Source organism: Trachemys scripta, chromosome 2, assembly GCF_013100865.1.
Source record: "Trachemys scripta elegans isolate TJP31775 chromosome 2, CAS_Tse_1.0, whole genome shotgun sequence".
NCBI lineage: Eukaryota > Metazoa > Chordata > Testudines > Emydidae > Trachemys > Trachemys scripta.
In genome coordinates this window covers 209,954,251-209,966,805 of record NC_048299.1, presented here as the reverse complement: position 1 = coordinate 209,966,805, position 12,555 = coordinate 209,954,251, and the positions used below count along the sequence as shown (strand labels likewise).

Below are 12,555 nucleotides of genomic sequence, written 5' to 3'. Positions count from 1 at the left end.
ACTTTATTCAGGACGGTGTATAGACACATACTGTCATCTGTATCTGCTACAAAATAAAGCCTTTTGCAAAAGCTGGATAAAAACTCATGGCTTGAATATCTATTTCTGGACATTTTCCTACAGTAATGTAATTACTGTCTCCAATTAACTCTCTTATCTAATAGTCAAATCGACATGTGTATTTTATATGACGTAACTCATTTAATTATCGACATGTGTATTTTATATGACGTAACTCGTTTAATTTGGTTGCCTCCTGCCCTGTAAATTTCCTCCCTTCTCTGATCCCATCCTTCAAATCAAGGCATCCCCTGGCCCAATTACTCATGCCCCACTGCTCATCAGGGACCCGTCTATACCCTGCTGTGCTGTGCTTGCCTCCTCAGCCTGTGCTTCCACATGTCTAATGATAGTATCGTAATTAGTTCCTTATACAAGTGTAGGGGGTGGAGAGCCATGAAACTGCTCAGCATAAAAGGCAAGGATGGGCAAGGAAAGGGAGGATGGGGCTGCAGCAGCTTGAACAAGAGGCATCTCGGTTTTACATAGGGAATTGGAGAGGGCAGAACAGGAAAGGAATTAGGCAGAAAGTGCCAAATTCTCTCTCCCCACCTCAAACCCGCAGGGTAAATCAGTTCAACTTCTTTTACATGGAGTCTGCAATAACGTGTATGGCTTCTCCCTCTCCCTGGAAGCTCTCTGGGTTGGCAGAGACCCTGACAGCCCCTGTATGAGTCTGGCCGTCACGAGGAAGCAGAGAGCCGTATAGAAGCCTCCAAGCAGATTGCCTTTGGTTTTCGTATGTCCCTAAACCCCACATGGATGAAAGGGGCACTGCAATTTTAGGAGTTTGAACCCTCCAGACTTTTAGGGGACACATTTCCCTACCATGCAACTGAATAGAAAAATTCTGCAGACTGACGGTAGTCATATAAAGGGGCCTTGAAGTAGGAGTAGATGTAATATAACCACATGTTAAAACCCATTTACACTGCCAGAGCAGTATAAAGGGGCCTTAGTGTAAGGGACAATCTGAGTTTACTTCCCTACCTGGCAACAACCCTAGAATGGGCGCATAAGGCCCTATATTCATTGCAATAAACAATACTATTGTTATAAGTAGCACAGGTAGCAATGACTATAGTTAATGTTTCCCCACACTTTTCATAACACAATCCTGTTTTCAGTTGTTTGCCAAACTTAAACTGTATGAGCAGAAATTTTCTATGTCAAGTGACCACCTCAGGCTGAATTTTTTGGGGAAGTTTCAGCTAAAACAGTTCAGCCATTTCTGAGAAAAAGATCAAGGGTAAAACACATTGTTTTTCCCACATTAAAAAAAATCTCAAGCTGTTTCAATGAGAAGCTCTAGCACCTCCATTCTTTGGAGCAGGGGCTTGACATTTGGTAAGGGGGTGTCATCCTGGTGTCAGGAACGTGACTCTTGCCATCCCCATGAAAATTAACCCAGATTTGGCCAGGTTCTGAGCCTCTGAAGAATTTCAGTTCACACATGCTCGGGTGACGTTGTTAGAGTTTGGCAGCTAAATTCTCCAAAGATTGAGCACGCTCCATCCCCTTAGATTCTGACTTGCCAATTGGACAGGGCATGCGCTGTCCCCACAGTGTGACTGAGCATGCACCAGACCAAGGCTGTAGGGGCTGAGCAGGACTTTCCATGTATTTGCTTGTCCTGGCTGGTGGGATCTGTTGTGCTGCCAGGCACAGGAACTGAAAGCAGGAAGACTGTCTTTCCTGTGCTTTCAAATGCTCCCCGTGTTGGCATCCAGACAGTGAGGAACGAAAGGAGGAAGTAGCCTGACTTAGATGTGTGAGGTAAGGATTGGGAGGTGTGGGGGGAAAGGGAAGAAATGCAGGGTTGTGGGACAGGGGCAAGAGCTTTGGCAAGTATTATTCGCCCCATTTTACAAAAGAGAAAAATAAGGTTCAGAGAAGTTAAGTAACTTGGCCAGCTCTATAGCAGAGCTGGGAGTCTCCTGACTCCCTATATTATTGACAGACTTCCGTCTTATGATCATCCTTCCTTCCTCTTACTGAGAGCGATGGAAACAGTTTTCCAATACGCTTGTTCTTTTCTACTTTGTATGGACCCCACCATCCTTATGTATGGTGATTCAGGCTGGCATGCTCAAAATTAAACTGACCCCCACATTTGGAATCAGGAAGAAATGTCTCTGACAGGGTATAACGGAAGGGTACATTATTTTGCACCTTTATCGGCATAGTAGAGCAGGGATCATCTATTAGGATGAGGTTGGTGTATTCCACATGATGATTTCCTGTGATGGCAGGGGCAGACACTGGTGGGCCTCAGTCATCACCTCCTTCTCCAAGCAAGTGTCTTGTGCTTGTCACTTGAAAATGCATGATGGTGAATAGTTACAGACATCTTTCTTTTCTAACTTTTCCGTCCTCAAGCTACAAAGCTGTGTTTCCATTAACTGAATTAGCTGAGTGTTTTGTTTCCCATGCAATTGAGGGAGGGAAAGGAAGCAGAATGGAGAAAAAAGACTTAGTCCAATTCATTAGTGTCTGTTACCCTGGCCTGAGATGTCCCAGCACTGAGAATTATTGCTTCTCACATATCTGCCCTCTTTTGAGAGAGAGGAAGAGGAGAAACATGGTAGATGCAAAATAAAATAATAAATCATACTTCTAATCATAATAAATAATGCTCACTTGGAAAAAAATAACATAAATAGAAAACAATTATTAAAGTCTAATTTTATTGGAATGGGATATGAAACTATCTGAATGCATGTTAACCACTTGCAGTGGCACTTGAAGAAAAATATTTGAATAAAAATTACACAGTAAAAAGACTATGCATAATATATTTCAAGGTATGGACAGTGTCCCTGCTTCTTGGGAACGTGCCTTTTGTTATAGCTAAATACCATTGCCTTTTGCATCTTGATAGATGAAAAAAGTTGGTTAATTGTCATGGGGTAAAGTAATTTGACATCTTAACACATGCTTAAATGCATGTCAGTCTTTTTTTAATGAGGTATTGCTGTTATAATTATTGCCTACAATAATAATGACCAATTTGAGAGTCTATGTTAAATGTATTAGAGCATTATTTGCTTTCAGCAGGCTATTAACTATCATATTGGTAGTTACCCACTGGTAGCGTGCAATTCTGAAGAGATTATTGTTGAGACAACTCACATATGGTGTTGCCACTCATGAGCCATCAGTGTTTGTATTATCATTGGTCATATCATACATCTGACGCTGAAATTTTAAATAATTGACCTTGCCAGTGAATAGTGTATGAGGCAATAATTAGTTCACTTATAGATCTTGCAGTTTACAGTAAAGTTGTTTGTCCAACAGCATATTTAATATTAGATTTATTCAGCAGCTAATCTGATAAATGATTGTTTAGTGCATGAAGAGAGGATTCCTAGGAAGAGAGGATTCCTATTAAAAAAATTTAATATTTTGAATGATTTAATTAAACTAGAACCATTAAGCTTTGCAAAAGAAATGAGGTGAATGTAATTGGAATGACTCCCTAACTTTAAAGTTAAAATGTAAATCCATCAGTCTCACTGAAGCCCTCAGAAAACTCTCTGTCTGAACACTTTGTCTAATTCACTGCTTAAGAAGCTGTGCTATGGTGAAAATGATAGGTAGCAGTCTTGATTTATAAAAGTGTGTACTAAGGAACAAAAAATACAGACCCTGTCTTCAGGTGTCCAGTACGTGCTTAATCTTTGTTTGCACACTGCCACAGACCAAAGTTACTGTGCAAGCTGATCATCCTTGTATATCAAGATTTTTTCATTGTCATGAAATACTCTGTGACAGGTCAGGGTATTCCAAAAGGTGCAGGCCTGGTATACTCGAGGGGAAATTTAAATGGAAAGGTTAATTGCAAAAAATGCAGATTATTATTTCCTTTTAATGAAAGGGAGTGCCAGGCACAGTGCCAGGTTAATAATGTGGGAAAATAGAGCAGGGGGGCCTTCTTTTTAATAGCCAGAGCTGTGAATCTGAAGGCCCCAAAATAAACCCTCCAACAGAGATCTGTTATGCTAAAGCAGTACAGGCCAGGGCCTGAACTAGACTAGACTGCACAATTCCCAGCCAAACTCGGCCAAGGGTCATGACCAGAGGAGTGGGGGGCAAGGAGGGAAAGAATAGAAGAAAAGCCCCAGCAGCAGCACTAATTAAATATGTTCATGACTAATGAAATATAATAACCACTTGTGTGAAGCAATAGGTAACTTTAGCTAAATGCAATTTCTTGACTCATGCAGCTTCTCCTTTGGGTGATCTGTGACCCACTCCATGATTCCAGCTATCTACAAAAATAGCCAATCATAGATCTTCTTTAGGCATCCCATGGACCCCCCCCCCCCAATCTTTAACCAAAAGACCCCGGAAAATAACATGTGTCTTGAGAAATGTACCCAAACTGGTGCCAAGTACCACCCCTGGGGAAAACCACCAAGCGCCCCTCTACCCAAATAAACATCCACTTCTCGGAAAAATGAGGAAGGTACCTAGGGGAGGGGGGGGGAACTGATCCCGACCCTAATTTCTTAACTCATGACGTGTTGTTTGTACTCTACTTGCGGTTTAATGAAATAAAAACCCGCCTGCGAGCGGCCCTCGGGGTGTCAGTCTTCGGACTGCACCCCAGTGCACTGGTATGTATGTCAATAAACTGGCCTCAGGCTTGAGTCTTTGAACTAAAATCATTGCGTGGGTGTTTTTGACCACAACAATAGAGAACATAAGGTTATTAAGAAATGAATTTCCACATAAGGGAAGGGGAAAATAGTATAAGAAACTCTCTCTAAGCTGCCCATTTTGCACCAGATGTAATCATTTGTACTGGTGGCTTCAGGAGATAAAGGTCCATGAAAGCAGTCCATTAACTAGTTATTTAAAAGTATTTTAAAAGACCTACTCGTGTGCACGTAGAAATAAACGATGGATTTGCTAAGCAGGGAACTACACTCCCATCAGTCCACTCCACGCTGCTTTCCTCCTGGCCCATCAAGGGGAAAGGCCCTGAATCAGGAAGTAGCCAGGCTCTTTTGCATTGCAGCCCAGGAGCTGCAGAGAAGCTGGTGCAGAGAGGAATCCCCGGGAATGGTTGCAGAGCTGTGATTCTTTCATTATTTAGCCACAGCGCGGTAACACTGGGCCAGAGAAAGTAAGCATGACAATTACACTGTAGCCTGCTGGTTAGAGCCCTCACTGGGGAAGTGGGAGACCGAGGATCCAGTCTCCCTGAGCCAATGATTTATCCACAGTGGAACAGCTTCAACAGGACAAATTGAGGAAGTCTCAGATGAGCCTATTTTATAGCCCAGTAGTTACAGGTACTGCTCAGTACTGGAGTACACCCAGGATTAGAGTCACAAAAAGACTCAGGTGCCAATTGTCACTTTAGGCGCCTAAAGCCCTGATATATCCCTCTATATAAATTATGGTTTATGTTTATAGAATTAGTCACCTGTTTATATAAATCTGTATAGATTAATTCTTATTACTGAAGCTTCAGTTTGCTCTCCGAGTATTTGACATTGCATATGGATAGGCAGAAAAATACAGACAGTGAAGAGTGTGTGATACATTTATGCCTTATTTCACGAAGAAACCAGTACAACTAATGAAGCTACAAATGAGTTATGATGTTCTTAACATATACTACTAGGTGTGGGTAACACTTACAGTGTTGAAACTGTGTGTCATACCCACTTCATTTCTTTTCAGAGTGGGGCAGTGATTTAGCACCAATGGAAGTATCACTGCACTATATGTAGTCTCCAGGGAGTGCTAGTGACAGCTATAGATGAGGCTGTGTACACGCTCCCATTCTAGCCCTTTTTCTTTTCAGTCATTCAGAATGTTCTGAAACTTGAATCTTTCAGGATGAAATTACCTAGCTTTGGTCTCCGGCCCACAGTAAATTCTTATAGGTAAGTTGTGCCTGGCCCTTACCCAGGTGTGCCGTGGAGGCATGGTGCAAGAGCCCCATTTCATAACCCAGGTAAGGATTGGGCACAGCTGCAGTTCCTGCATTCAAGGGAACGCACGGACTGTTCCCTCACTCCTCGCTGTTCTGCGGCATGGGTTGGAGAGGAGAGAATGCTGCATCCCACAAAAGGGTAGCAGCAGGCACTTTTCTTGTGTCTCCTGGAGCTCCCGTGGGCCAGTGTGGCTCTGTATTGGCCTCAGCGCTAGGCTGTGCTGAAAGGTACAATTGATTCTTTTGGAAAGTTAGAAAAAGGGTGGTTCAGCTCCTTCTGAGTACAAGGAGAGTGAAAGAAAAATACTTTCCCCTTTATAAAAGAAATCCTTGCAACTTATTTTCAAAATGGCTGGGGACAGTAAGCTGTAATCTGGCACAGAAATAACTCCTTCATTGTCCTGATAGAAATCTGTAGGAATTCGTCTGATCTGGGAGGATCATACTTTGCCCCAGCTTTCCCCTCAGTCCACACACAGTGCATCTGCTCAGGCTGTCTGGCTTGCCTGACACTCCAATCTCATCTTCTCCCATGTTGAATTCCTCCACTAGCTCCCCCGTGTTTTGTTTCCTCAAGTTCAAGCTTCTTTTCCTGACCTCTATGGGCCCCTCACAAATCTGCCCGTCCTTATTTGTCCTTCTCATCTATCACATTGCCTTAAACCTGCTGTTGTCTACCGCCAATGACAGCCTTGTTTGCTCATATCGGTTTCTCACACACGTGGCTCTGTGCCCTCTTCCACTCTGCCCCTTACACAAAGACAATGCTCCCTGCAGTGATCTGTAAGGCTACTACTCTCTCCTGCAACACTGCCACCTCTGCCATGACACGCCGAGGACAGATGGGACTGGCTGGCCCTTAACTGAGCTATAGTCATCCAAAAAGACCCAACATATATTTGATTGTATCTTTCTCTTCCTATGCTTCATATGTCGCTTTCCTTCTTAGATTGTAAACTTTTCAGGGTAGAGCCAAGTCTTGGTACGTGATTGTACAGAACATAGCACAATGGAACTTCATCCTGATTGGGTGCCGAAAGTTTTCCATGACTTGAAAACATTATGTGCCTAGTGCTTATAGCTTTCAGTGGCACAGGGCTCAGCTCTGCCTTTTAAGAAGAGATGATTCAAATATCAAGGATGGGGTGATTCACTTCACTTAAGATGGGAACATTTAAAATAAAGGCAAAAGAAAAGAGGGGAGGGTATCTGGTTTCTTTGGGGCATTAAAACTCTTCTAGATTTCATCTTTATTTTTCAAACTGTTTCCAGGATGTAACCTGGGTCACCAATTTCTGCTCAATCTCCTCTCTACACGGGGGATTCAAAGCCTGCAGCTCATCCAGCTGTTTCCCTTAGCATCTCTTCTTCTCTTACAGGTGGGGTAACTGTCCCACATGTGTCCAAGATCATCAAAGGGGCCTCAGGAAGAGCTGTAGTCCCAGGTGACCGAGATGCCACAAATGAACAGTTGGGTATAGATGTGGGTATAGAGTGAGCTCCCACATCTTCAGTGATCCTCTGTACCAGCATTCAGTTTATGTTATTAATTTGTTAGACTCAGGTGAATTCTGACTGAGTTTTGATGATCCATTGCATGTGCAGTGTGTGGATATTGGTTGCAGTTGGCATAGAATTTTCCTTCCAGATTCCGTTAGGATTTTAGAAAAAATACACTCTGTGGAGTTAAAAATCTCCCTGTGGGGGTTAATTGGCACATTTAAAGATACTGGGCTAGATCCTCAGCTTCTGTTGGTTTGATGGAACCACACCAATTTATGTCAATTGTGTATCAGGCCTACTTCTAGCTTTCCTTTGAGAGATGTCTCACTGCTTGTGCTGAAATACTGCAAGAAAAAGCCCATTAAAGTAAGGAGAACATTACAACATTTTGTACTTACTGATGAAATAAATTTAATATTCTATTCAACTATTTAAAAATCTGGATTGCTGAGAAGCAAAACCATTCATTCTCATTTCAGAAAAAGATTTGTTCTGCTACAGAAACTTTCCTCTGCCATATATTTTCTGTGTGTTTTTGGCTGTGACATGAATGAGAGTCCAGGGAAGAACATAAAAATTAAAGTAGGTTCATCTGGAGCATGATGCCCTCAATATTTCAATGGCCAACTTTTCAGTACTGGCACAATAAATATAGAAGTCTTTAATGGCTTCTTACAACCATTCAGCTAAGCTGACATTATGATTTGTATACTCTTGTTCAGTATGCTGTGTTGAGATTTTACTTCCTTAGAGTTCTCCTTTTGAGCTTCATCGTGATATAGTCCTTGCCCTATCATGTATGATGACCATTAGGTAGATTCACTAGCCTACTTCTCTCATTCATCCCAGGTGTATTGGGGTAACTATTAAAACAAAGCAGTCATACCAATGTAAAACTGGTGAATGTGAATGGAGGGCTAGGCTGTCTTTATAGTTCACCTGTTCGTACTACCAATTCCAGATCTCGAAGTAAGAATGTTTAACAGTGCAGGTTCTGTGTGACCAGTCTTTTTTTGTGTGCCTGACTCTGCCTGCACTTCCCTGAAGTGAATGGGAAGTTTGCCATTGACTTCAGTGACCGCAAAAATATGGCATTATCTACAGGTAGCTTTATCTCAGGGTTGCCAAAAAGGAAATAGAATTAAGGAACATTAAGGGCCATTTCTTCAACTGATGTAAATCGGTATAGCTCTTAGCCCTTCTGCTAACATCTGTTTATCTACCGCTCCCATCTCCAGGGCCTTACAAATCTATTATTGTTTTAATCAAGCTTCTCTCTCTCTCCCTTCCTTCCATTCCTCCACTGAGTAGGGAGTTGTTCCTCCCCTCCCCCTGACCCCTTAAACTGTGATTCTGTTGGCGTTACTGCAGAATGGCTGGAAATAAGTTGGTTTTGCATTTTGTTCTGGAGCTTGGTGTTTATCCCAATCTCTTCAGGAAGCAAGTCCCATATGTGGTCCAGTTGCTGAGAAAGCTCTGCCCCCTGCACATACAAGATTTACTCTTGAGATTTCAGGGTAGCAGCCGTGTTAGTCTGTATCCTCAAAAAGAACAGGAGTACTTGTGGCACCTTAGAGACTAACAAATTTATTAGAGCATAAGCTTTCGTGGGCTACAACCCACTTCTTCGGATGCATCCGAAGAAGTGGGTTGTAGCCCACGAAAGCTTATGCTCTAATAAATTTGTTAGTCTCTAAGGTGCCACAAGTACTCCTACTCTTGAGATTGACATTTCCACCACCAGTGATCCCATACCCTGGGCCATGTTAGCAGAAGCCAAGGAGTGAATGAACCCTGTTACATATCAAAATGAACTGCAACATGCCCTCACTATGAATAGCTGCTACTTTTCACCTTTTACTGATAAACCGCTGCGAGCAGTTTGTCGTTGCTCTTGAATTGTGTCTACAAATCTATCGTAGTGAAACTTTTTTCTGGCAGGAAAACCTAATGCTTCCATTTTTTCCATTCGTTATTTCCAGGTCCAACAGATCTCAGTATGAAGAGGCAGTTAGCAACCAGCTCCGGATCCTCCAGTAGTACAAGCTCTAGACCCCAGCTGAGTCCAACTGAAATAAATGCAGTGCGGCAGCTTGTTGCAGGGTATCGAGAATCAGCAGCATTTTTATTGCGTTCTGCAGATGAACTGGAAAACCTTATTTTGCAGCAGAACTGAGTCACATGACCTTCATTCTGGCCTAGTCTTATCTCGGAGTTTCCACTAATGACATTTTGAGTTCCCAGAGCAGACGCTTCAATTACTGCAGTCTTTTTAGGAGAGTTAATTACCATAATGCCACACTGTTCTTGATCCATAAAGTGATGTGTTAAGGTGCTTCAAGTGAACTTTGACCTCCGATAGTTCTGAGGTACTTTAATGTGTCCAGCCTATTGCTTTTTGTTTTAGTGTGTCAGCATAAATATCAAAAAAGTGGCTAGAGATTGTTAACTCATTCTAACAAGTGGAGAAAAGAGACGATGCTGTGGTGGTAAAAATTGGTTCAAGATCCAAGTGCAATATTAGTGGAATGTGCTACTGACTCATTGGACTTAAAGCTGCAGTATATGGCAAAATGTTGCCAAAAGTCCTGTTGCCACAGGACACAATTGCAATGGAAAGGATCTTGTATTTTCAAAAATGTAATTTTTATAAAAACAAAACAGAAAAAAACTTTTGTTTTCATTCAAAATTTTTCATTTTTACTTTGGTAAACTTTTTCACTGGTCCTAAAAATGTTTTGAGGAGATATTGTAAGTCCCCCTCTTCCTCTCCAGAACCCCTTGTCCCTGCCCTTCTCCCCAACTTCATATTCTTTCTACAACAAGTAACTCGATGCTGGATAACCCTTCCCTTGTGTACTGTAAATTGTCATCTCTGGAATCACTTTGAAAGGAAGCATGCATTTCCTTACATTCATGCCATTCTCACCTCCATCCTGTAATATATTGCAGCTTTATTAGCAGTTAATAGAGATGAGGGGTTTTTTAAGACATATCATTTTAAAAAAATTGGTTTCTTACAGCTAGCTCATTTAACTCCGTGATCGCTGCTGCTGTCTTGTACAAGTCCCTTTAGTAGCGATTGGATGTAGATGATTGAATGTTAAGAGGTTGCAAGTGACAATCTGAAAATTTGCACTCTTGTGTTTGTTTATTTATTTATTTATTCCTTTCAACAAAATAAGTACAGAAAAAAAGGCCATTGACATTTCTGGTGTGACTTGTGTAATGCCCACACCTAGCTGAAAACTGTACAAAAATGATAAATGGATGCAGCTGCAACTTTAATTAAACTCTTCTCTCCTCTCCCCAACTTTTCCCATCCCCTATTTCTTATTTTATAAGGTTGAATACACATTAATGGTGTTTTTTTGTGCACTAAGGCAAGCTTATTTTTGAATATATAGAGACAAGTACTTTCGTTCATGCTTACTGTACTATTTGTTCTGTTTAGCTTTTGTTGACTAACAAGTTCCTTGTGCATTCCTGAATTTGCCTTATTTCATGTACAAAATTTTATGTAATTCAGTTTTTGACAATGAGTTGAAGGCATCAGTGATATTTTATAGCTACTTGTTACATATAGTTTTCCAAGTAATGACTGTGATTGTGACCCAGTAATGTGCACTTTTTCTTGTAATGTGGGACATTGATATGCTTTTATCCCCTCTAGTGTTTCTAGAATTACTATTGCTTACAGTTATGTAAAGAAAAAGAAAAAGAAAAAAAAGAACTTTTGTGATACTGTTGGTGAATATTAATGTGAAAAAGGCTATGAAATATGAGTATTTTGAAGGTACATAGATACACAAACATCTATCTAAGTTGTGAACTACTGTTCACAAATTTAAATGAAAATTCAAAAACTGAGGGCTGGAATTATTTCCTCTGTTTTGTTTGGGTAAATAAACAGATTTCTGTGTTTAACGATTGTGAAACATTATAACGTTTAAACAAACAGTGTGTAATCAGTTATCAGCATTGTCTTCTTTAAACAGGAAAAGGGGACTTCCATGCCAGTTTTGGAGTCGCCACAGCTCAGTTCTCAAAAATATTGAGTAAATCCATTTGGATAATTCTAGCTAGAGCTTTGTTCTAATGAAGAATCTCTTCAATAAGAGCACGGAGAGGCGGTGCATAAATCATGAGGTCCAAGTCACTAACACTTCACAATTTAAACCTGGCTTGAGGCAACACAATCTAACTGGTAAAATTTGTTCTTAAAAAAAAAAAATCTATCAAGTGTCCTTTAAAGGCACTTGCCATTGACTGTGTGAATACTGTAGCAAGTTCTTGTTAATTGCTGCCCATCATTTAATAGATGTATTTTCTCCTACTGTAATTAACACAGTGTTCTCGCCTTTTTCTTCAAAAATGTTCTGTGGCTTTGCTTTCCAGTGTAGAGAGTGTGTTGTTCCTCTCCTCTGGTATCCGTCAGGAATTGAAGGGCCAATCAGGAGCAAGAGATTTGATGTTAGTCCCTTATGTTTTCAGCCAATATCTCCAGACTCCTCTGCATCTTCCTGCCTTGAAGTGAGGGAGGTAGCAAGTGACTCTTCCTGAGGTAACGTCTTTAGTCCTCAACCATAAGAGCCATGGAAGAGAGCACAGCTAATGCAGGCTTTTCACCCTCCATATAGAAGGAGGACTGCAGTTTCCCTAGTCTTCTCTTGCAGGGCTGGTGTGCTTCAAATGTTCAGCTAAGCAGCAACTGAGCAGTTTGTCCACCCAGCTGTTTGCCAGTTGGAATGAACCAAAACTGCGGGGCTCAGCATGCTAAAGCCAGAGCTCGACTGGATGTCAGGGACAGCTGAGAGAAAGAAGAGGTAAGGGATTTACTTTATAACCCCCTTCCCCCGTCATTCTTTTTTTTAATTTGATTTGATATTATTTTTTGAGAGAGAAGCACTATTGGCACTATTTTGTGTCTCAGTGGAGCCTTCAAGGCCTTCCTGCTCTCTCCCCTTTGAAGAGCATAGGTCTCTCTCCCATCCCATCCCTCATAGACACTCAACAAGCATGCCCCTCCACCACAGATC

The 12,555-nt window shown here is 41.4% G+C and overlaps 1 protein-coding gene across 4 annotated transcripts in view; it reads left to right on the top strand.

Annotated features, from left to right (window-relative positions):
- NOL4 (nucleolar protein 4) overlaps window positions 1–11,797 on the top strand; it is a 248,946-nt gene extending 237,149 nt beyond the window's left edge. For 2 of the 4 annotated variants that reach the window (XM_034762852.1, XM_034762853.1), the window contains one exon: window positions 9,499–11,795. In XM_034762852.1, the coding sequence (XP_034618743.1) occupies window positions 9,499–9,692 (194 nt within the window). In that variant the 3' untranslated portion in view covers window positions 9,693–11,795. Of the gene's footprint in view, window positions 1–9,498 lie in introns of all 4 variants that reach the window. The other 2 variants (XM_034762851.1, XM_034762850.1) reach the window with 2 other exon arrangements.
- The last annotated feature ends 758 nt before the right edge of the window (window positions 11,798–12,555 follow it).